Source organism: Oncorhynchus nerka, linkage group LG8 (assembly GCF_034236695.1).
Source record: "Oncorhynchus nerka isolate Pitt River linkage group LG8, Oner_Uvic_2.0, whole genome shotgun sequence".
NCBI classification, from domain to species: Eukaryota; Metazoa; Chordata; class Actinopteri; order Salmoniformes; family Salmonidae; genus Oncorhynchus; species Oncorhynchus nerka.
In genome coordinates, this window is record NC_088403.1 from 24,523,566 (window position 1) to 24,547,990 (window position 24,425).

The 24,425-nt window shown below is 42.8% G+C and overlaps 2 protein-coding genes across 4 annotated transcripts; one reads left to right on the forward strand and one right to left on the reverse strand.

Annotated features, from left to right (window-relative positions):
- The first annotated feature begins 1,825 nt into the window (after positions 1-1,825).
- Positions 1,826-15,668, forward strand: LOC115132996 (origin recognition complex subunit 5-like). 3 transcript variants are annotated; one of them, XM_029665777.2, is made up of 14 exons: positions 1,826-1,932; positions 2,162-2,338; positions 4,025-4,303; positions 4,488-4,562; positions 5,023-5,134; positions 8,871-9,001; positions 9,547-9,595; positions 9,779-9,869; positions 10,070-10,125; positions 13,181-13,293; positions 13,631-13,678; positions 13,769-13,879; positions 14,771-14,883; positions 15,204-15,668. In XM_029665777.2, the coding sequence occupies exons 2-14, from the start codon at positions 2,225-2,227 to the stop codon at positions 15,247-15,249; spliced, it is 1,338 nt and encodes a 445-aa protein (XP_029521637.1). In that variant the 5' UTR covers positions 1,826-1,932; positions 2,162-2,224; the 3' UTR covers positions 15,250-15,668. The 3 variants fall into 3 exon arrangements, with proteins under 3 accessions (XP_029521637.1, XP_029521639.1, XP_029521638.1); XM_029665778.2 differs by having other exon boundaries at positions 1,842-1,932; positions 2,243-2,338; XM_029665779.2 differs by lacking the exon at positions 2,162-2,338 and having other exon boundaries at positions 1,841-1,932.
- Positions 15,669-20,058: 4,390 nt separating this feature from the next.
- Positions 20,059-23,240, reverse strand: LOC115133698 (guanylyl cyclase-activating protein 1-like). The gene is made up of 4 exons (XM_029667184.2): positions 22,906-23,240; positions 21,011-21,160; positions 20,824-20,917; positions 20,059-20,722 (listed from the first exon to the last, which is right to left on the reverse strand). The coding sequence occupies exons 1-4, from the start codon at positions 23,101-23,103 to the stop codon at positions 20,595-20,597; spliced, it is 570 nt and encodes a 189-aa protein (XP_029523044.1). The 5' UTR covers positions 23,104-23,240; the 3' UTR covers positions 20,059-20,594.
- Positions 23,241-24,425: the final 1,185 nt, after the last annotated feature.

The window sequence follows — 24,425 nt, forward strand, 5'->3', positions numbered from 1 at the left end:
GCAATCTAACTTTTGGTATTAAAAGGAAGTTATTGTCAATTTTTTATATATATATAATAACCATGTTAACATGTATTTCTCGAAAAGCAAATGTATAGTACTGTCCCAATTCCAACGAATGGTGTTTGAATAGTAGCATATTGACCTTTTTTTCAGCTACAAAAATGCTCAAATTAAACCTTTAATCAATTTAAATGTAATTTAATTCATTCGATATTCTAAAAATACATAGAAATATGTTGCTGTAGTTGTTCATAACATCTCAAAATAAATTCTAGAGGCTATGTATCACATAAAACAGCATAGGATGATGGTGGAAGGAATTAGAGGGAAATAACAAGTGTGACGGTAAGGATAGAAAGAAAGGACCATGACATGTAAGAAAGAGAGAATAGAAACATGTATGATTTTTTAAAAACGAATTCATGAAAAGGGACAGCATTTGGGGAACAATAGAGGTGTTCCAGGATCAATTAAAAGGTGTGCAGACTCATTTTTACCAAGAGCTTGGAATCTTCCCAAATCAATATTCATAGGACATGGGGTGAGTCTAGTATAAGGTTTCTGTCACGACATGGTGAAAACTGAGCGTGTTTTATACAGTATATAGGCCTAAGCCTCTACAAAGTCGGATAGATGATTTCACAACAAGTGCCAGGTGAAGTGGGACATTAATGCATTTCTAATGAGACAATGTTGTCCCACGTCATCTACTAACTCGCCTGTAGTGTCCCGCTGTAAACGCTATATCATAAGTAAGGGTTCTGATGTTGTTTTGGGGTTGAAGCATCCACTGTATAATGTATTGTTTCAACATAAACATTTAGTTAAGACCTTCATTGAAATAAATATAATTTGAGTAGGGTAGACTGATGTTGATTGTCTACATAGCGATCTACCAAAAAGTGTTAAATGAGGAGAAATATCTGGTCAATAAAAAATAAAATAAAAAATAACCATATTCTACTCATCCTTAATTCAGAGTGTTCTCACGTTCTGTTTCCAATCCTGCAGGTACCATGGTACAATTAATTAACCATCTCAAACAAAAACCAACTACACAAAATTGTAAAGCTGTCAAGTAAAATCATCTGTAGTTTGGTTAGTATGGAAGCTCTGTTCTTTTGAGAGAGTGGCGCAGGCGGGGGTAATGATTGCCACTGACCTCACTTAGCCAGGAGTAGCCTACCAGCTTCCATCAAGCCGCCGATACAGATCTACAGGGTTGCAAAACTACGGGTAATTGACCAACGTTACTTACATCTTCGGTAATCTATGGCAACAGGTCATCTATGGAAATCTATGGTAACTGGAAATGTAGGCCTATACTTGAATAACAATTTAAAAAATGTAGTCATATATAGTATTCATTTTTTATATGGTCCATATTGTGGGGCTTCTAGTGGATAGACCATATGTTCAAAAACAAATAGCCTAATTAGGCTGATGAGTGGCATTTATTTTCAATTAACTCTTCCAAGTGTTGACTTATTTCACAACTTCAACCAGTTTGGCGTCAAAACATTTACAACAAAGCAGTCAAATAAGTGTGTAAAAAATATAAAAGATATTTAATGCTAAAACCCTCATATTAAACACCAATGGTATTCAGTAAACTGGTAGTTTATTTAAGTGCTAATGCCCGAGAAGCCGGTGTTTGAAATTTTTTGCAATGAAACAAAATGTCCTCAATTAAATCACTCGATTTCATACATCCAAAACATTGCAAATAGGGGTGACAGCATTTGGTGATAGTGGCATTACGTTGCAAATAGACAACTACAACTCCCAGAGTCAACTGCTTTAACCTGGCGGTGATTGGCTTGTAAAGAGACAGGAAATTGTGATGTGGCATTTGGAGACGCGGGAAACTCTTGACATGTTTACAGGGATGTTGGATATGGGTAATTTCACTGCATGAACTCCAACCAGGTAACATTATTCAGTATGCTTGCAGTAACAAAATATGAACTTTCAACAACTTAACATTAACCTTGAGTTTCCACGAGAGCTACACTGTTGTTGTCAGTTGAATTAGCTAGCTAGTTAGCACTGCTGCAGAGGAAGGGAAGCAAGGACAGACAATTTGCACAATGCACTGCTAGTTTGAAAAGAGTTAACGTTACCTTGTTCTGCAACTGTCTCTTTATTTCTGTTATAGGCCAAACTACTTTGTAAGTCATACACTTTACGGTTCGGTGTGTGTCTAAAAGTAGCCTAAACTATGGCAGCACAACTTCAGCACCTAGGGTATGAGGATGAAAAGTTGCAGCGCGTGATGGAGAGGTTGCCTTGCAGAGGTGTCCAGGCGAGCATGCTGCTGGCGTTGATGGGAGAGGTCTGTGTCTGATTTGAAACATTGTAACATCAAGCACATTACGGTAAACAGTTTAATAAAGGTTAAATAAAACAACAGATAGTTAGCTGGCTATGACTATCTAACACTGGAACTCTTCCAAGTCAAGTTAAGCTTTTGGTTTTACAAATGTATTGCCATCGGGGCCTGTCGGTTTAACTGCTTACACTGTACTGCATGATTGTAGCGGGTTTATTAACGTGTTAATTCAATTAAATATGTTGACAATGACGTTACTTTAGCTCATATGATAACAAAGTTGTAGGCTGTGTTTAAAAAAATAAAAAAAATATTTCACCTTTATTTAACCAGGTAGGCAAGTTGAGAACAAATTCTCATTTACAATTGCGACCTGGCCAAGATAAAGCAAAGCAGTTCGACACATACAACGACACAGAGTTACACATGGAGTAAAACAAACATACAGTCAATAATACAGTATAAACAAGTCTATATACAATGTGAGCAAATGAGGTGAGAAGGGAGGTAAAGGCAAAAAAGGCCATGGTGGCAAAGTAAATACAATATAGCAAGTAAAACACTGGAATGGTAGTTTTGCAATGGAGAATGTGCAAAGTAGAAATAAAAATAATGGGGTGCGAAGGAGCAAAATAAATAAATACATTAAATACAGTTGGGAAAGAGGTAGTTGTTTGGGCTAAATTATAGGTGGGCTATGTACAGGTGCAGTAATCTGTAAGATGCTCTGACAGTTGGTGCTTAAAGCTAGTGAGGGAGATAAGTGTTTCCAATTTAAGAGATTTTTGTAGTTCGTTCCAGTCATTGGCAGCAGAGAACTGGAAGGAGAGGCGGCCAAAGAAAGAATTGGTTTTGGGGGTGACTAGAGAGATATACCTGCTGGAGCGTGTGCTACAGGTGGGAGATGCTATGGTGACCAGCGAGCTGAGATAAGGGGGGACTTTACCTAGCAGGGTCTTGTAGATGACATGGAGCCAGTGGGTTTGGCGACGAGTATGAAGCGAGGGCCAGCCAACGAGAGCGTACAGGTCGCAATGGTGGGTAGTATATGGGGCTTCGGTGACAAAACGGATTGCACTGTGATAGACTGCATCCAATTTGTTGAGTAGGGTATTGGAGGCTATTTTGTAAATGACATCGCCAAAGTCGAGGATTGGTAGGATGGTCAATTTTACAAGGGTATGTTTGGCAGCATGAGTGAAGGATGCTTTGTTGCGAAATAGGAAGCCAATTCTAGATTTAACTTTGGATTGGAGATGTTTGATATGGGTCTGGAAGGAGAGTTTACAGTCTAACCAGACAGCGGGTTTGTAGCGGGTTTGGCTTGGAAAGTTTTTTTTGCGAGTATATGCGAGAAGGAATACAACGTGGCTGCTATGAAAGTGAACTGGGTTTACGTGTGATCAGGGGTGTATTCATTTAGATGATTCTGTTGAAAATTCAAGTATCATGTAGTAGCCTAAATCAATGTTACATTGAACTGGGTAAATGGAATATGAATGACAGTCATCCAATATGCTGTAATAGAAATAAGGCTATGATAATAAAAAATAAAAATGATTGTCCTCCTTCATCTTAAACAGCACCCACCGCCACAATTACATAATATGTTCCAAAAAAAAATCTAGCCCAAATATGTGAATCATTGTATTGACACTTTAATACATGGTATACTTTTTGTGCCTACAGCCAGAGCAATGCAGCTACCCTTCCATTTTCATTTATGGTCATCGTGCCACAGGAAAAAGCCATGTGATACACACCTTGCTGAAGGAACTGGAGCTTCCCTATGCCACAGTGAGCTGTGTGGAATGTGTCTCTGTAGGACTGCTGTTTGAGCAGGTTCTCCTCTCCCTCTTTGGCTCCGACTCTGCCTCCCTACTGTCCCGCAGTCCCTCCCTGTCAGACTTCGTACGAGTCTACAAACAACTGTGTGTCCAGGCCTCGGCCAAGCAGACACGATACATTGTGAGTAAAAATCATCCTCATCCTTCATGCTTGATAATCCACTTCTTTTTAAAATTGCATCCTCAGTTACATTGCAGGTTCTCTTTCTGATGAAGTATAACGTGAATTGTTATAAAGCATCATTTGTGGTTTATAATGTATGATGAAACAGTTACAGTGACCTCTGCTGTGTGTATCTGGGTAGGTGCTGGACCGGGCTGAGCTCCTTAGAGATATGGAAGCCAATCTCCTCCCTGCCTTCTTGCGCCTTCAGGAACTGGTAAGAGTCATGCCACCTGTTGAGCATTCTACTTCATTAAGTTGCAGACAGACTGAGTGATGGATGGTGAACTAGCGCAGAAGGGTCCCTTTTTGATTGATAACCTTGATTTGAATGTTTCAAGGAGGCACTCGAATAAGTGCTTTGAAAGGCAGAGATGAGGAAGAATGACAATCATTCTTGATAATCATTCTTTGCATATTAATTCTGAACCTCAAAAGTGCAGATAGACGACCAGAATGTTTAGTTTAGTTTTCATTTCGTTTTTAAAGCTGAATGCCGCCTGACTTTATCTTGGTAGAAGTGTTTTAAAAACTCGTCCCCTTGCATTGATATTGTAGTGGTACTGTAAAGGTGTAGTTGACTACTAAATGTTGAACACAAACAGTTGTATTCTTTGTGAATCCACAATGTGATCTGATCCTGTACCTCTACGTAATGGACACTGTTTCCCTGGCAGGTCGAGGACAATGTGACGGTGATCCTGCTCAGTGAGATTGTGTGGGATAAGTTCCGACCCAACACTGGCTGTTTTGAACCACTGCTGCTCCACTTCCCTGACTACAGTAAAGGTACAGCTGTCAACAGATAAGCATCTATGGCCTTTAGCATTGAATTAGGTACAGATAGATGAGTGGCAGTGGAGGCTGCTGAGGGGAGGACGGCTCATAATAATGTCCGCAAAGGCGCAAATGGAATGGCATCAAACACCTGGAAAACATGTGTGTGATGTATTTGATTCCATGCCACTGATTCTGCTCCAGTTATTACCACGAGCCTGTTCTCCCCAATTAAGGTGGTACCAACCTCATGTGATTAGTGAGAACTCTTTGTACATGTGGTTTTGCACCAACACTTGAGAAATGACTGTGACTAAGATGGCACCGAAGAGGATGGCTGACGTTTTACATGCTCCTGACCAATTGTGCTATTTTGTTAGTTTTTCTTAGCATTATTTTCAACTTATTTTGTACATAAAGTTGCTGCTACCGTCTCTTATGACTGAAAATAACTTCTAGACATCAGAACAGCGATTTACTAACCACGAACTGGAAGAAGCTTTTTTCTTTAACGAGTCCGAAGGATATACTGCTCTCCCGGGAACAGGCCCAAATCCCCGTCATTTGTGTGAAGAAAATACTGAGGAAAAGAGAATCCGTAGGCGAGTGAGTTAACTCCCACTGCCTTCCGTTCTACTTGCTAACATGCAATCATTGGAAAATACAATTGATGACCTACGATTATGATTGTCCTACCAACAGGACATTAAGAACTGTAATATCTTATGCTTTACCGAGTCGTGGCTGAATGACGACACGGATAACATAGAACTGGCAGGATTTTCCATGCACCGGCAGAACCAAGATGCTACGTCTGGTAAGACGAGGGGTAGGGTTGTGTGTCTATTTGTCAATAACAGCTGGTGCGCAATGTTTAATATTAAAGAAGTCTCAAGGTATTGTTCGCCTGAGATAGTGTGGTCTATAGAGTACCTTATGATAAGCTACTCTATAGACCACACTATCTACCAAGAGTTCTCATCTATATTATTTGTAGACGTGTTTACCACAGACCGATGCTGGCACTAAGACCGCACTCAACCAACTCTATAAGGCCATAAGCAAACAAGAAAATGCTCATCTAGAAGCAGCACTCCTAGTGGCCGGGGACTTTAATGCAGGGAAACTTAAGTCAGTTTTACCACATTTTTACCAGCATGTCACATGTGCAACCGGGGGGGGGGGGGGGGGGACTCTAGACCACCTTTACTCTACACACAGAGATGCATACAAAGCTCTCCCCGCCCTCCATTTGGCAAATCTGACCATAATTCTATCCTCCTGATTACTGCTTACAAGCTAAACCTAAAGCAGGAAGTACCAGTGACTCGCTCAATACGGAAGTGTTCAGATGACGAGGATGCTACGCTACAGGACTGTTTTGCTAGCACAGACTGGAATATGTTCTGGGATTCATCCATTGGCATTGAGGAGTATACCACCTCAGTCATCGGCTTCATCAATAAGTGCATCGACAACGTCGTCTCCACAGGGACCGAACGTACATATCCCAACCAGTAACCATGGATTACAGGCAACATCCGCATCGAGCTAAAGGCTAGAGCTGCTGCTTTCAAGGAGCGGGACAATAATCCGGACGTTTATAAGAAATCCCTCTATGCCCTCAGACTAACCATCAAGCAGGTTAAGCGTCAATACAGGATTAAGATTGAATCCTACTACACTGGCTCTGACGCTCGTTGGATGTGGCAGGGCTTGAAAACTATTACAGACGACAAAGGGAAACCCAGACGCGAGCCTACCAGACGAGCTAAATGCCTTTTATGCTCGCTTTGAGGCAAGCAAAACTGAAGCATGCACAAGAGCACCAGCTATTCTGGATGACTGTGTGACAACGCACTCGGTCGCAGATGTAAGCAAGAGCTTTAAAACAGGTCAACGTTCAAGGTCAACGTTCAAAAAGCCCCGGGGCCAGATGGATTACCAGGACGTTTACTCCGAGCATGCGCAGACCAACTGGCAAGTGTCTTCACTGACATTTTTAACCTCTCCCTGGCTGAATCTGTAATACCTACATGTTTCAAGCAGACCACCATAGTCCCTGTGCCCAAGGAAGTGAAGGTAACCTGCCTAAATGATTACCGCCCCATAGCACTCATGTTCGTAGCCATGAAGTGCTTTGATAGGCTGGTCATGGCTCACATCAACAGCATCCTCCCGGACGCCCTAGGACCCACTCTAATTTGCATACCGCCCTTACAGATCCACAGATGACGCAATCTCAATCGCACTCCACACTGCCCTTTCCCAGCTGGACAAAAGGAACACCTATGTGAGAATGCTGTTCATTGAGTACAGCTCAGCGTTCAACACCATAGTCCCATGAAGCTCATCACTAAGCTAAGGATACTGGGACTGAACACCTCCCTCTTCAACTGGATACTGGACTTCCTGACGGGCCGACCGCAGGTGGTAAGGGTAGGAAACTTCACATCTGCCACGCTGATCCTCAACACTGGGGCCCCTCGGGTGTGTCCTTAGTCCCTTCTGTACTCCCTGTTCACCCACGACTGCGTGGCCAAATACGACTCCAACACAATCATTCATTTTGCAGACTACACAACAGTGGTAGGCCTGATCACCGACAACAATGAGACATCCTATAGGGAGGAGGTCAGAGAACTGGCAGTGAGCAAGACAATGGAGCTGATCGTGGACTACAGGAAAATGTGGGCCAAACAGGCCCCCATTAACATCAACGGGGCTGTAGTGGAGCAGGTCGAGAGTTTCAAGTTCCTTGGTGTCCACATCACCAACAAACTATCATGGTCCAAACACACCAAGACAGTCGCGAAGAGGGCACGACAAAACCTTTTCCCTCTCAGGAGACTGAAAAGATTTGACATGGGTCCCCAGATCCTCAAAAAGTTCTACATCTGCACCATTGAGAGCATTCTGACCATTTGTATCACTGCCTGGTATGGCAACTGCTCGGCATCTGACTGTAAGGCACTACAGAGGGTAGTGCGTATGGCCCAGTACATCACCGGGGCCAAGCCTCCTGCCATCCAGGACCTATATACTAGGCGGTGTCGAAGAAAGGCCCATCAAATTGTCAGACTCCAGTCACCCATAGACTGTTCTCTCTGCTACCACACGGCAAGCGGTACCGGAGCGCCAAGTCTAGGACCAAAAGGCTCCTTAAAAGCTTCTACCCCCAAGCCATAAGACTGCTGAACAATTAATCAAATGGCCACCGGACTATTACATTGACACCCCTCCATTTGTTTTCTACACTGCTGCTACTCACTGTTTATTATCTATGCATTGTCACTTCACCCCTACCTACATGTACAAATGACTTCAACTGGTCTGTACCCCTGCACGCTGACTCGTTACGGGTACCCTCTGTATATAGCCTCGTTATTGTGTTAATAAAAAGTATTTATTGATTAGATTTTTTACTTTAGTTTATTTGGTAAATATTTTCTTAACTCTTCTTGAACTGTACTGTTGGTTAAGGGCTTGTAAGTAAGCATTTCACGGTAAGGTCTACACTTGTTGTATTCAGTGCATGTGACATAAAGTTTGATTTGATTTTGACAGAACACAACAAACAAAGGCATACGTGAGAGAACGTCGAGAAAATGAACACTTAGGCTTTAATCAATGTTTGAAAGAATGTCTGAGTTCCTGTACATAAAATGACTACAGTCGTGTGAGAGAGTCTTTGTGTGTGACTTCATTTGAGGCAGGCGTTGACTGTGTGTGTGTTGTTCCTGTGCAGGGGAGCTGCAGCAGATCCTGTCTGAGGACAGCCACCCATCCTACTCCCCAGAGCTCTACTCTGCCTTCATCAACATCCTACTGGGAGTCTTCTACTCTGTCTGCAGGGACCTCCGAGAGCTCAGACACCTGGTCAGTTATGCATTCTCATAGTAACAACTGAACTCTCAGACACATGCTCACACATTCAGACCACACTCAGTAAGGACACAGACACATTCAAAGTAACTCTCAACTCTCATATAGCTGTTAACACGCTGTCATGACACACTCTGACAAAGAACTAGCTCTTGCACCTCTCTCTAGATGTATCTTGATGCCCCCATGTATGTTTGAAGAAAATGTATGGCATACACACTTATCCAGTCCTTTAAGATGTATTCTGGGGGCTTAAAGAAGTGCCAATAGGTTGGTGCAAGGGGTTCATTTCGGATTAGGCAACAGTTTGCTCTGTTGTACGGACACACTCTCCATGCTACCCTTTGAGGATTCCGTAGGAGTTTGTTTCCAGGCTATCCATCACTATTTTATTTAGTCCACTTGAGTTACTACTTCTAAGGATTGGGGTTTTCTTTGATATGCAGAATTGTAATAATGATCCAACGCAGACATGTTGTTTACATTGTCATAGTCTGTACTTGTTGTCCTTTCATATTTTTAATTCTCCTTTCAAACAGGCTGTCCTCCATTTCTCTAAATTCATTGAACCTTTGGAGCAAGGCAAAGGTAATATATTCATATTTCTAGAACAGTAATAACTACATCAATATTTCAATGACTTTGCTGTCTCCCCTTAGTGTCTCTCTGTACTTTAATTTGATGATGGATTCCTTTCATGTCATCCTCTCTCTAGCTTGTCTCTCAGATTATCAATGTTTAAATTCCAACCTTTATTTTCTCTGCCCTCAGTGAAAGAGGGTGACACTCACAAGCTGTGGAGGAACATCGAGCCTCACCTGAAGAAGGCCATGCAGACTGTGTACCTGCGAGAGGTGTCCAGGTCTGTCTGTGTACATCTGCCTCAGCCAAAGATGATCGACTCCCATTGATTTAGCTTCCGTGACCGACCTTCTCTCATGGACTGACGACAGGCAGCCTTAATTCCATTTGCCGGATTTTATTACACAACAGCGGCTCAGTGCTGCTGGCTCTGTAATAGTGGTGTGTCCCCTGACTTCGTCATGTCTCTCTTCTGCTCAGTGTGCAGTGGGAGGAACAGCTGCAGATGGAGGAGAAGGAGGCAGGAGTCGTGAGAGGTAGGCAAGGAGAAGTGTGGACACACCGATACACACAGATACATATGCACGCATGCACTGAGAACAAAACCGGTGGAAATAACCTAGTTAGAATCTAGTGACCAGGACCAGTTCACACACTCCCAGACCCCAGCTATCCCCTTGTTTGTGTTGCTGCTTGTCCCCAGCCTGAGAGGGAGTTCAGGAGAGTGGACCCTCTAAACCAGTGGTCACCAAACTACGGCCCGCGGGCCGGATACGGCCCGTCAGCACATTTGGCCCGGCCCTCTGAACAATACCAGAGACGCTATCGAATTTTTTTCCTATTTGGCCTCCAGAAAAAAAATCCTAGGCCCGGCCCTGTCAAAGAGAGAACGGAATAATGGCGAAAAGGTTAGGTAAGAGAAAAATTGATTCAGAATGCAGGGTATTTAACCTGCAGTGGACAAACAATTTTTTTTTTGTTCAATGCAAAGAAAAGGCTGTTTGTCTCATCTGTCAAGAGACGGTGGCGGTATTCAAAGAATACAATCTTCGCCGACACTATGAATCCCGTCACAAAGACAAGTACGATAGCTTGCAAGGCCAAATACGAGCAGACAAACTCTCAAAGCTAAAAAGTGGACTACTATCTCAGCAGAATACATTTGTACGCCAAGCTCAGCTGAACCAGGCATCCGTTCGGGCCAGCTTTCGGGTTGCTAAACTGATAGCAAGAAGCGGTAAGCCTTTCACTGACGGAGAGTTTGTTAAGAAATGTATGGATGCTGTCGCGGAGGAGGTGTGTCCCGGGAAGAAAGATGCATTTAATGCCGTAAGTCTGTCGGCGAGTACAATCACCAGACGCGTTGAAGAAATCGGGAGTAATGTATATGCCCAGCTGCAGCAGAAGACGAAAGAATTTGACTTTTTTTCATTAGCACTGGATGAGAGCACGGACGTGCAAGACACAGCGCAACTGCTCATTTTTATTCGTGGAGTTAGCACAAACTTTGAGATATGCGAGGAGCTGGCAGCCCTCCAAAGTCTCAAAGGGACTACAACGGGAGAGGATATTTTTGACAAAGTGTGCCAAACCATGGAGAAGTTGGACCTGGACTGGTCAAAGCTAGCTAGCATCACGACTGACGGGGCTCCTAGCATGGTGGGCGAAACTCGCGGTCTAATAGGACGCATGAACCGGGAGTTGGAAAAAGGGGTCTCACCGCCCGCTACGAGTCCACTGCCTAATTCACCAGCAAGCACTGTGCTGCAAAGTGTTGAAGTGGGATTCTGTAATGAAGGTTGTGGTGTCGTGCATAAACTTCATCAGAGCAAAGGGACTTAAACACAGGCAGTTCCAAGAATTCCTGTCTGAACTGGAGTCTACGCACGGAGATGTGCTGTACTACACAGAGGTCCGATGGCTGAGCCGGGGCAGAGTTTTGAGGCGTTTTTACGAGCTGCTACCCGAAATTAACGCATTTCTTCATTTAAAAGACAAAACGGTCCCAGAGCTGATCGACCCAGAATGGAAATGGCACCTCGCATTTTTAACAGACGTGACAGAAATACTTAACAGCCTTAACTTGCAGCTACAAGGCGAGGGGAAACTCATTTGCGACATGTATTCACACATAAAAGCATTTGAGGTGAAATTAGCGCTGCTTTTGGAACAAGTGAAAAAGCGCAACTTCGTCCATCTTCCTGCTACCCAAAACCTGTCGACAGAGAACCCAGCGGTCCCGTTCCCAGCTGAAAAGTGCGTGGAAGCACTGGAAATGCTGAAGGCGGAGTTCGGTGTGCGATTCAATGAACTACATGTTCATGCAAAATAAATCCGTCTTTTTCAGAACCCCTTTGTTGCCGACATTGATGAAGCCCAGCCTTCATATCAGTTTGAGTTGGCTGAGTTACAGAACTGTGATGTTCTGAAAGACGCATTCAAGCCCAACAGTCTCATTGACTTCTATGCCGCCCTCCCAAACGACACATATCCAAACATCAAAAAACACGCAATGAAAATGTCCACAGTTTTTGGCAGCACGTATATCTGCGAGAGAACCTTTTCTCGCATGAAACTGCTGAAAACCCCGATGAGATCAAGATTGACAGATGAACATTTGCATCAGTGCTTGAGACTGGCTGTAACTAGAATGGAACCTGATATTCAACTTCTCACCAGCCAGATGCAGGCCCACAGTTCACACTGATGAACATACATAGGTAAGCTCACTTTTCTGACTTGAATGAGTCATTCTGAGCATAAACAAATATAATCATAATAAAATCTACTGGGATAAAATCCATCTTTACAACCATACTGGTAGTGAAATGTATTGTGCTGTGTAGGTGCTGTATCACTTAGTTCAGTTTCTCAACCTGCTTCTTTTGTGGTTTTCACAGGGAAGTTGATGAGAGAGAGCTGCAAACAGCGGTGTCTACAAGCCTACTGGAACCTACAAATGGATTATAAGGAAGGAACACAAGAACTTTAAGAGACTGCTCATATGTGTCAGAGAGATTCTGCTCTGACAACTGAGCTGAACTTTTATCTGTTAAGATTGTGCATGGCACGACAGAAAGTTAATGTTCCATGGCTTTTTTTTCTATGAAGAACCCAGAGAGAGTTATTTAGTTATTATTTATTTCCTGTTTTTTCTGTGAAGAACTCAGAGAGGGTTATTTAGTTATTATTTATTTCATTAATAGTGTTATTATTTGTTTCCTGACTTTTTTTTCTGTAAAGAACCTGGAAATGGTTATTTGGTTATGTGTGGCTTTCTGGAAAACAATTTAAAAAATTTAAGCTCCCCTACGATCGTCACACTTTTTCTGTTACAAACTGACACCGGCCCCCCATCAGAGAAGGGAAAAGTTATGTGGCCCTCACAGGAAAAAGTTTGGGGACCCCTGCTCTAAACTACCCCTATGTTTATCCCTGAATGGAGGGTCCACTCCAGACTCATTGGTACTAGATACCCAGACAGTGGAAACAACAGCAGGTGTTTCTCTCATCTCCTATCCACAAGCCGTCTGTAGATGTTGTACATGTTTCCCAGGTAATGACATTGAGAGCTTCCTCTGCCATTCTCAGGTCTGTCTGCTCATGCCCATGTGGAGTTGCCTTACTACTCCAAGTTCCTGCTGATAGCTGCATACCTGGCCTCCTACAACCCTGCTCGCACTGACAAACGCTTCTTCCTCAAGGTACCTGTTCTCTCCTCAGCACCTGAACCTCATTCACCTCACCATCTCAAAAGCTAGACACATGACTGTTAAGTCATCATTGGAATAGGAGTCAGTTGTTAAACATCAATGCCACCTGCTATTCACAAACTCTATTTGCCTGCTACTTTTCCTACTCATATTTCTTTTTTCCTTTTCTCTTTTTGTGTGTGTGTGGGGGGGGGGGGGTAGACCAGCTTTAACATTGCAGATGGATTGTAGTTTCTATCAATGTAATTGTTTGCATAACCCCCCCCCCCCCCCTTGTGTGTGTTTTAGTTGGTGATTTACATGATTCTCTCTCTCCCTTACCCAACAGCACCATGGCAAAATAAAAAAGACCAACTTTTTGAAGAAACATGAAAAGGTGATTGTCTTTAGCTAAAGCTGTTGTACTATTCTTTAGGTTTAGTCAATGAGATGTTCTACCTAGTGAATTCACCTCTCTCCCATTCAGACCAGTAATCACCTGCTGGGGCCCAAGCCGTTCCCTCTGGACCGTCTCCTGGCCATCTTCTATAGTGTGGTGGACAGCAGAGTGGCCCCCACCGCCAGTGTTTTCTGTCAGGTCAGCTGAGACACTCAGGCTTTCTGCAGTGCCATCCAAAGGATCATTTCAATTGTTTTATTTAACCTTTATTTTGACAGGGAGTTATGCTGAGATCAAGGTCTCTTACAGATGAGCCCTGTATCAAACCTACACATCACTATACACATGAATATACAAGTCAATACATGAAAAGTAAAACGCAATCATATATACTGAACAAAAATATAAATGCAACTTTCAAAGATTTTGCGGAGTTACAGTTGATATAATATATTCATTAGGCCCTTATCTATGGATCTCGCATGACTAGGAAGGGGAGCAGCTATGGGTGGTCCTGGGAGGGCATAGGGAGCCGGGCCCACCCACTGGTGACCTAGGCCTGGCCAATCTTAATGAGTTTTCCCCACAAAAGGGCATTATTACATATAGAAATACTCCTCAGTACCCCCCACATTCCTGCAGGTGAAGAAGCTGGATATGGAGGTCCTGGGCTGGAAAGATTTCTTGAACATTTCTAGGATATTTTATTTCAGCTCATGAAACATGGGACCAACACTTTACATGTTGCATTTTATATTTTTGTTCAGTATAAAACAAACTCATTCTTCAGTGAAAAGGTCCTCAATCAGCTCTGACTCTGAACTGGGATCATGGAAAATGATGTAGCAATGTTGTTTAGTGAACTCCTGGAACAGTCATGTATGTGATGGTAGTATTAGTATTGGATGATTCTTATTCTAATTCACCAGCTGTCTCCTTGGATATATTATTTCAACCCCTGAACTGCTCTTGAATTGATGTGTGGTACGGGCTTAATGTGAAGTGATTTTAAAATGATTTGATCTCCAGTCTGAATTCTCTATTTGTGTAAAGCCAAATGAAACATGTTTGATGACAACGCCCCCCCAGATCTCCTCCCTGGTGACCCTTCAGCTGTTGAATCAGGTGGGCCACGATGACCAGCTGGATGCGCCTAAATACAAATGTGCTGTCTCTCTGGACTTCATCCTCACCATCTCCAGGTGTGTATATGTTACTGTTGTCTTTAGTGCAGGGCTCTCCAACCCTGTTCCTGGAGACATACCCTCCATTAGGTGTTTGCTCCAACCCCAGTTGTAACTAACCTCTTTCAGTTCATCAACCAACCGGTTGGAGGGAACCTACAGGAGGGTAGCTCTCCAGGAACAGGGTTGAAGGGAACCTACAGGAGGGTAAGCTCTCCAGGAACAGAGTCGGAGAGCCCTGCTTTAGTGTATTCGCCACAGATCTGTTTTACTGCTAGACATTTCTATTTTTAGAATATCAGATGCTGACTTTTGTGACCGCTGCTCTTAATTTCCAGGACTGTGAGCTTTGACATGGTAAAGTACCTGTATGACTTCCTCTAGCCGTGGTGGTTTAATGGAGAGGAATTCATCTGGACTCTGATGGAATGGAATGTACTGGTGGACATTGGACAAACATGAGCAGAAAGGTGGGAGATGCTTCTCTTGTCTGGACTCCTCACTGTGTGTGCACTGTGCAGGACCAGAGGACTATGGAATCATTAAGCCTATGCTTTATTGCCCCCTGATGACTGACTGGAACCACTGTCAGACACCAGCATCTGCAGCATTGTGAATGTACTGTATTGTGAATGCGCCTATTGATTCCCTAGCTACACCTGTTTGATTGTGGTGAACAAACAATAGAGAACATTCATAATTTTCTGGATTCACAGGAGCCCTTGGATATCTTTGGGTTTTGGTGGACTTTAATATTATTTTTCAGTACTTCAAAATAAAATGTCCCTGTTTTAACAAAGGTTTCATAATTGTGACAGGATTCTGTTCTCTCCATAGTCTGACATCTACAGCTACGCACAATAAGAACCTGGTAGAATGAAGGATTAATCAAATACTTCTTAAGGTACAAAATGGAGGGAATATAATAAACTCAGCAACAAAAAAAGTCCCTTTTTCAGGACCCTGTCTTTCAAAGATAATTTGTAAAAATCCCAAACTTCACAGATCTTCATTGTAAAGGGTTTAAACACTGTTTCCCATGCTTGCTCAGTCTTAAGACACTAACAGCTTACGGTAGGCAATTAAGGTCACAGTTATGAAAACTTAGGACACTAAAGAGGCCTTTCTACTGACTCTGGAAAAACACCAAAAGAAAGATGCCCAGGGCCCCTGCTCATCTGCGTGAACGTGCCTTAGACATGCTGCAAGGAGGCATGAGGACTGCAGATGTGGCCAGGGCAATAAATTGCAATGTTCGTACTGTGAGACGCCTAAGACAGCGCTACAGGACAGACAGCTGATCGTCTTCTGAGTGGCATACCATGTGTAACAACACCTGCACTGGATCAGTACATTCGAACATCACACCTGCGGGACAGGTACAGGATGGCAACAACAACTGCTTGAGTTACACCAGGAATGTACAATCACTCCATCAGTGCTCAGACTGTCTGCAATAGGCTGAAAGAGGCTGGACTGAGTGCTTGTAGGCCTGTTTGTAAGGCAGGTCCTCACCAGACATCACCGGCAACAACGTCGCCAATGGGCACACCCACCGTCGCTGGACCAGACAGGATTGGCAAAAAGTGCTCTTCGCCGTGTAGCGGTTTTGTCTCACCAGGGGTGGTGGTCGGATTCGCGTTTCTCGACAAGTGTGAGTTACACCGAGGCCTGTACTCTGGAGTGGGATCGATTTGGAGGTGGAGGGTCCGTCATGGTCTGAGGCGGTGTATCACGGCATAATCGGACTGAGCATGTCATTGCAGGCAATCTCAACGCTGTGCGTTACAGGGAAGACATGTTCCTCCCTCATGTGGTACCCTTCCTGCAGGCTTATCCTGACATGACCCTCCATCATGACAATGCCACCAGCCATACTGCTCGTTCTCTGCGTGATTTCCTGAAAGACAGAAATGTCATTGTTCTGCCATGGCCAGCGAAGAGCCCGGATCTCAATCCCATTGTCCACGTCTGGGACCTGTTGGATGTGAGGGCTAGGGCCGTTCCCCCCCAGAAATGTCCGGGAACTTGCAGGTGCCTTGGTGGAAGAGTGGGGTAACATCTCACAGCAAGAACTGGCAAATCTGGTGCAGTCCATGAGGAGGAGATACACTGCAGTACTTAATGCAGCTGGTGGCCACACCAGATACCCCCCCCCCCCTTTTGTTCAGGGACACATTGTTCCATTTCTGTTGGTCACATGTCTGGGGAACTTGTTCAGTTTATGTCTGTTGTTGAATCTTATGTTCATACTAAATATATACACATGTTAAGTTTGCTGAAAATAAATGCAGTTGACAGTGAGGACGTTTCTTTTTTTGCTGAGTTTATTTCTAGGTTTCCTTCTCTTTGATTCTAGATCTTGCGTTCCCATGAAGTCAAATTGCTTCGTTGGCGTAAATGGCTGTGCTGATAGTATGAAATAAGGTTGGCACAATAATCATGTAAATGAAAATTATGGGCAATAACTGAACAAAAATGTTAATTATTTTTGAAACCTTCATTTTAGGAGGGGGAGGGGTGGTTCCACTTTATTTAGTAGATATAGACAAGTTTACTCAATAGCAATTTTTCATTTTTACATGAGGGTAAAGTTGGTCATAGTTTTACGAGCAGAGCGGCATGGTCGAGAGGAGAAACTTTCTTTCCAAATGTTCTAAGTGGTCAAACCCATTCATTTTTGAGACACGGTTGTCACCAAAACTGTTGTATTCATTAGGTATGTCATGGCTATTTTCAAAGATTCAGTATAATACATTAAAAGCGCAAAATATTTTTCAACAAAAATGACTGACAATATCCATGACCGTTTTCATGACAATTAATCATTTCCCAAAATTCTATAATGGTCAAAGCCCATGTACTACGTAGTCTCTCAGATTCTCTTTAAACTATATGTGGGAGGGTTCTGAGCTAAAGCACTAGGTAGTAGCAGTCCACTTGTCTCATTGGTCCTGTGTAGCTCAGTTGGTTGAGCATTGTGCTTGCAACACCAGGGTTGTGGGTTCAATTCCCACGGGGAACCAGTATGAAAATGTATGCACTCGCTACTGTAAGAAGCTCTGGATAAAGAGTGTCTGCTAAATAACTCAAATGTAAAATGATCAGCTCTCCATGATGGTTGACATACTTCCTTATAACAGTGGTGCATTGATTTAGTATATGTGGTTAGTGGTGTGTTATGGGCAGCAGTTGTAGATTATTAATGCTTTCTGGGTTGACGGGTGCCATGTTCCTGGGTACTTGTTTATTTGTCACTAGCCATTCCTGCCCCAGTGAATCCCGTAACAATGGTGATGACAATGGCCTCCTCTTGAACCAGCTTTGGGATGTGCCTGCAAGCTGCGGCTGTATTTTATAGATGATTAAAGGCCTATGTCCAGCACAGCACAATGCAGTCTGTCCTGCCTGTCTGCAGAGGTAAAGCCAGTACAGTCAGATCCACAAGGGGAGTTTTGGTGGTTTTAGGTCCTCACCCTGACTGACTGACCTCAACTCCTTTTTATTTGGTTTGGGTGTTTTCTATATATCAACGTTTTTGTAGTGCTTTATGGATGTGTGTTACCATGGAAATGGGTCCTGGTTGTCATGGAAACCATATTGGCACGGTCTGTCTTGTGACTCACCTCCCTGTCTCCCTCATTACGCCACAGAGACTGTAATGTCTGTTAGGCATTTTGATTTCTAAAACAATAGCGAGCAATTAAAGCTGTGGAGTGTGATGAAAATATTGTTGGACTTGGCTGCTTTTCTTTCACTCTGGTCCAACTCATCCCAAACCATCTCAATTGAGTTGAGGTCGGGTGATTGTGGAGGCCAGGTCATCTGATGCATCACTCTCCTTTTTGGTCAAATAACCCTGACACAGCCTGGAGGTGTGTTGGGTCATTGTCCTGTTGAATAACAAATGATAGTCCCACTAAGCGCAAACCAGATAGGATGGAGTATCGCTGCAGAATGCTGTGGTAGCTATGCTGGTTAAGTGTGCCTTGAATTCTAAATAAATTACCAACAGTGTCACCAGCAAAGCACCCCCCCCACACCATCACATCACCTCTTCCATGCTTCACGGTGGGAACCACACATCCGGAGATCATCCGTTCACCTACTCTGTGTCTCACAAAGACAGTGGTTGGAACCAAACATCTCAAATTTGGACTCATTGGACCAAGGTGATAGATTTTCGCTTGTCTAATGTTCATTGCTTATGTTTCCCAAGCCTTAGTTTCCTCTTATTGGTGTCCTTTAGTAGTTGTTTCTTTGCTGCGATTCGACCATGAAGGGCTGATTCACGCAGCCTCTTCTGAACAGTTGATGTTGAGATGTGTCTGTTACTTGAACTTTGAAGCATTTATTTGGGCTGCAATTTCTGAGGCTAGTAACTCGAATGAACTTTTCCTCTGCAGCAGAGGCATCTCTGGGTCTTCCTTTCCTGTGATGGTCCTCATGAGAGCCAGTTTCATCATAACGCTTGATGGATTTTGCGACTGCACTTGAAGACACTTTCAAAGTTCTAGAAATGTTCCGTATTGACTGACCTTCATGTCTTAATAGTAATGATGGACTGTAATTTTTCTTTGCTTATTTGAGCTATTCTTGCCGTAATATGGACTTAGCCCTATTTGGTAAAAGACCATCTTCTGTATACCACCCCTACCTTGTCACAACACAAGTGATTGTCTCAAACGCATTAAGAAGGAAAGAAATAAAAATATATATAAAGTAATCAAGGCACATATGTTAGTTGAAATGCATTCCAGGTGACTACCTCATGAAGCTGGTTGAAATAATACCAAGAGTGTGCATAGTTGTCATCAAGTCAAAGGGTGGCTACTTTGAAGAATATCACATTTTTGATTTGCACACTTTTTGGGGGGGTTACTACATGATTCTATATGTGTTAGTAAAAAATTAAGAAAAAGACTTGAATGAGTAAGTGTCCAAACATGACTGCTACTGTATATAAAGTTAATTCTAATGCCCACTAGGCGAGAGCAGTGATCATTCATGCATAATGTCTCACACTCACAGAAACAAATTTGCACAATTTAGTTTTTTACATTTTACTGTCTTGTAGGGAAAACATTAGAATGTAGTTCTGTTAAGATATTCCTTCAAATTAATGAAGTCCTAAAAATGCTAACTTTAATCTCCTAACAACTGGAGCCAGTGCAATGTTAAAACATGCTGGTCTTGTTTTTTTTTACGAACTGCATTTTGTGACAAGTATCAAATTGAAGATCCCTAACTTGTGGAAGTACCTGTTTCTTGAGGAACTGGACCGTTTAATCATGGCACAAAATAAACTTGGGTTCTAGTCATATTTGAGCTGACTGTTCTGGGAGGAAAGTAGATGAATTATAACTTCCACCAATAGAACCCCACCACTCCCTCCACCCTCTTTATCCTTCACCCTCCTTATGTTATGACCTAGTTGGGTCTCCGGTTCAGCTGACGGTGTGAGAGATGATCTTTCTCTCATTATGTAGACCTCTCAGAGATTTAGATCATGCACAAGGGCACTAACCAGCCAGCGATGGTTGACTGAGTCATTTGTATGCAAGCAAAGGGCATTTTTCATCGTCATTCAACCTCTTGTGAATTCCGACAACAAAGAATGCATTTAAAGCATGGCCCTTCAGCATTGCTAAGATAAAGATTGTCTTTATACAAATCTGAACTTTTGAGAGGGCTCATGGCTCAGTTCCTATGTGGCCCTTATGCAGACTCTAAACACTGTGCCTCCGATTGTGGATCATGGCGACTATGTGGGTGAGATCCAAGGTCTTCATCATCACTTCCATGAAGTCTTCGTCAGTGTGAGCCCCTGCCACAAACTCCTCCAAAGACAGCTCCCCTGATGGGTAGAAGACAAGGTTAAGAGGTTTTTAACCTGAAATTGAAAGGGACAGAACTCGCAACCCTACAAGTCTGACAAAAAAATAAGTGGACACTCGCCATCTCCGTTGACATCTATCTTATCAAACACCCGGTTGGTGAACTCCTCTGCATCAACTTCCTGGTTTTCATTCCCATTGATTGCACGGATAGCCTGAATAAGACAAAAGGCAATAATTAGCCTGCATGCCTTTGTGTGATACAAATTCCATTGTACAGCACTGCGTTACTGGACTGGTCTCTATACCTTTATGATGTTTAGCAGCTCACTTCGATCAATGCACCCGTTGCCGTCCACATCATACAGCTTAAAGTACCAGCGGAGTTTATGTTCCATTTTACCCCGCATCACCAGGCTCAGAGCAGCCACATACTCCAAGAAGTCTATGTAGCCATCCTGTAAAAAGGAAAGCGTGTTAGTTGGAACGTCTCTTTTTACCATCTCAGATTATCTCAGTCATCTCCTCAAGATGTAGGTGATCATGTTCTGCTTAGACGATCCATTATCAGAGATGATAACTATGTATAATCTCTGGGGGATTATCTCCACACTGATCTGTGCCAAGGCCGTGGGAACACCTACAGATGTAGGATCTTAATTTGATCACCCTGTTGCAGGTTAACTTTCCTGCAATGTAAGACTTTTTAAATCTGTAGTGTATTTGAGGTTTAAAAAGGCTTCTGAAGTTTAATTTCCACTTTGACATTTCAGACTTGATTTTCTCTCATGAAAAACACATCAACCCCTTCAAAAAAATGTCCATTAATTATAATTCACATTTCCTGTTGATATAGGATTATTTTCCTGCTATAGAAAACTGGCTCCCATTTAAGATCCTACAAAATTACTTGGCAGCATTAGTGCCCTCTGGGTCAACCCAAATGAGTCGCACTTCCCTCAGCTTTACACTGACACCCGCCCTCACTTAACTATGGCTGCGTTTACACTGACAGCCCAATTCTGATCTTTTTTTCACTAATTGGTCTCTGACCAATCAGATCAGCTCTGAAAAAGATCTGTGATTGGTCGAAAAAATACCAGTTAGTTGAAAAGAAATATCAGAATTGGGCTGCCCGGGTTAAACGCAGCTGACGTGCACAATCTAAGATTGCATTTTGATTAAGAAGTGCAGTTTGACAGGATTCAAACATCCCGTTTTATAACACAATTACCAGCCCTGTTCACTGCACTGTCCTGAAGATCTGAAAATAGCAGTTAGTCACTCAGTTCTGTCCCCAGGGAATAGTACCATAGTACCAACCTCCCCAGCTACACCCATAAAACTACTAGCTACTGACAGAAATGGGAAACTCAAAAGACAACGGTCTATTCTGGCACACAGCTCTTGAGATCTGGACATTCCTTAGGCTTCAATATGATCAAAGAAATTGCTTGAATCTCCCTTTTAAGTGAACATTCAATATTCTGATCAGTGTAACCAACTGTTCACATGCATCATGTTCCATCATTAAACTTTCACATAAATTATTACTAATTCAAATCAGCTGTCTCTGATGCTGAAATTATTGAATTGATTCTGAAATCAACCAGAATGTACTGGAGAATACCAGAATCTGGTGCTGTCTTTCTAACGAGAATAGTAGATAAACTCAGACCGCACTCCTACCACAGAGATAGACAACTTGTCTCTCAAAATAATCCTCATACTAAATCGCATATGAATCCAATCCCAGCCTATTATATTATAATCAAAGGTGACATGGTTACTAAATATAGTTGTGTAAATTGAGCCTTAGTACTTGTGAGACGATTAGCTTCTTCAAACTCCTCTGGAAGACTAGTCTAAACAAAACCCTTGGATTCAAGAGATTCCCTATGTTTAACTGTAGATACTTTCTGGTTTAAAATGTACTTTAGCATTTGGAAATGGAGAACTAGGGGTATTATTTGAGTATTGGCATTATGACAATACTATATATTTAGGTGCACTTGTAATTAGTGCATACATTTACAATACAGCCAATCATATCCTTATACATACCTCTGTTGGTAAGGTGTCCCCTTCACCATTTTGAGTGTGCCTGAGGCGTTCCTACTTTGACATAAATGTAACGCCTATTTTAGCCTATAGCATCCCCTTTGCAAGCAGCCTCGGTTCAATGAATGCCGCATCGTCTTACCTTGTTCATATCGAACGTGCGGAACATCTGCTCGATGTAGGCGTTGGCTTCAGCATCCAGTCCCCGGAGCCCAAAGAACTGCTTGAACTCATGCAGGGTGAGCTGACCCGAAGGACACTCGGTCATGAATTTCTTATACCAGAGGTGCTTCTCCACAGCCTGGAGATCTTCCACGGTGGATCCTGTAGCGTTACCCATGTCTGTACAGTCGACTGACTGTGTTGTGAAGTGTCGAAGGACGGGGTTGGCGGTCAACTTAAGAGCCCTGTTGGTCTACTGTGAAGGGGAGGGTAATCGCTCTTCACAGTCACACAACGATGGGACCTGGGGAGGAGGTGGGCACCGGCCGGGGCTTTTGTATCAGGTCGGACGGGCCACACCCTGTTGTGTTCTCCTTGTCTCTAATTGGCTGTAACCCAGGTGAAGCAGCTGATAAAAGGCTTAAGGTCCCATTGGAGGAAAGGAGGACTGTACACTGTCCACCAACCATGGGACAGGGACACTGACTAACACCTTGGTATTCTTTTCCCAAACTGATAAGCACTATTTAATGGCCCAGGCAGTCAAAAACGTGATATTCCTGTGTTTTTATATATATTTCCACACTGAGGTTGGAATAATACTGTGAAAATAATAGTATTTTTAGTGTAAGAGCTGTTTGAAAAGACTGCCTGAAATTTCAGCCTGTTTTAGTGGGATGGAGTTTTGGCCTGCCTGGTGACATCACCAAGCTGTAAATGATTTAATAGACCAATAAGAAAGAGTTCAAAACCTCTCGGCCAATAACAGCTAATATTCAGTTTTCCCCTCCCCACTCAGACAACTCCCAGACAGTCCTAGCAAAATTCTTGCTTGAGAAATTGCTCTTTGACAATTTTAATTAAACCATCACAGTAAGGTACTTAATTGTTACCCAGAAATGATTTGATATTGAGATTTAAAAAATTGCTGCATTGGACCTTAAGTATTTTTTTGGGGGTGTCTGTACTTTACTATTTATATTTTTGACAACTTTTACATTTCAAATGCTAAGGCAGGACAGCAATATGGTCCAATTCACGTACCCATCACCATAAAGCATTGTCATCCCTGCTGCCTCTGATCAGGCAGACTCACTAAACAAATACTGTTTCTAAATGATGTCTGAGTGTTGGAGTGTGCCATCTGGTTTTCTTAATCAAAGAAATTTGATGTAACGCATTTACTTTCACTTTTACTCAAGTATGACTTTTGAGTACTTTTTCCACCACTGAATGCACTACAGCATCATTAGTCATACATACATATGAGCTTCTCTGGATCAGCAATTGTAAAGGAAATGCTACTGTTTCTGGAAATTATGTTTTCATTGAAGACTGAGCTCTTTAACACAGCAACAACAGACTAACTCTTAGGGTGACAAGAAGTTCTCTAACAATCTGGAATCATTTCATGTTCTCACCTATTTGCAAGCCTACGTCAATCAGGACCACGGGTCTGTGTGGCATTTAACTGGAAAGAGAAGAAAATAGTAAAGAATG

Coding starts and splice junctions, on each gene's coding strand:
- LOC115132996 (XM_029665777.2), top strand. CDS start 2,225: ATGGCAGCACAACTTCAGCACCTAGGGTATGAGGATGAAAAGTTGCAG. Junction 2,339..4,024: donor TGCTGGCGTTGATGGGAGAG/GTCTGTGTCTGA, acceptor TTGTGCCTACAG/CCAGAGCAATGCAGCTACCC. Junction 10,126..13,180: donor GGAGGCAGGAGTCGTGAGAG/GTAGGCAAGGAG, acceptor TGCCATTCTCAG/GTCTGTCTGCTCATGCCCAT.
- LOC115133698 (XM_029667184.2), bottom strand. CDS start 23,103: ATGGGTAACGCTACAGGATCCACCGTGGAAGATCTCCAGGCTGTGGAG. Junction 20,918..21,010: donor AGCTGCTAAACATCATAAAG/GTATAGAGACCA, acceptor TGTCTTATTCAG/GCTATCCGTGCAATCAATGG. Junction 20,723..20,823: donor GATAGATGTCAACGGAGATG/GCGAGTGTCCAC, acceptor TCTACCCATCAG/GGGAGCTGTCTTTGGAGGAG.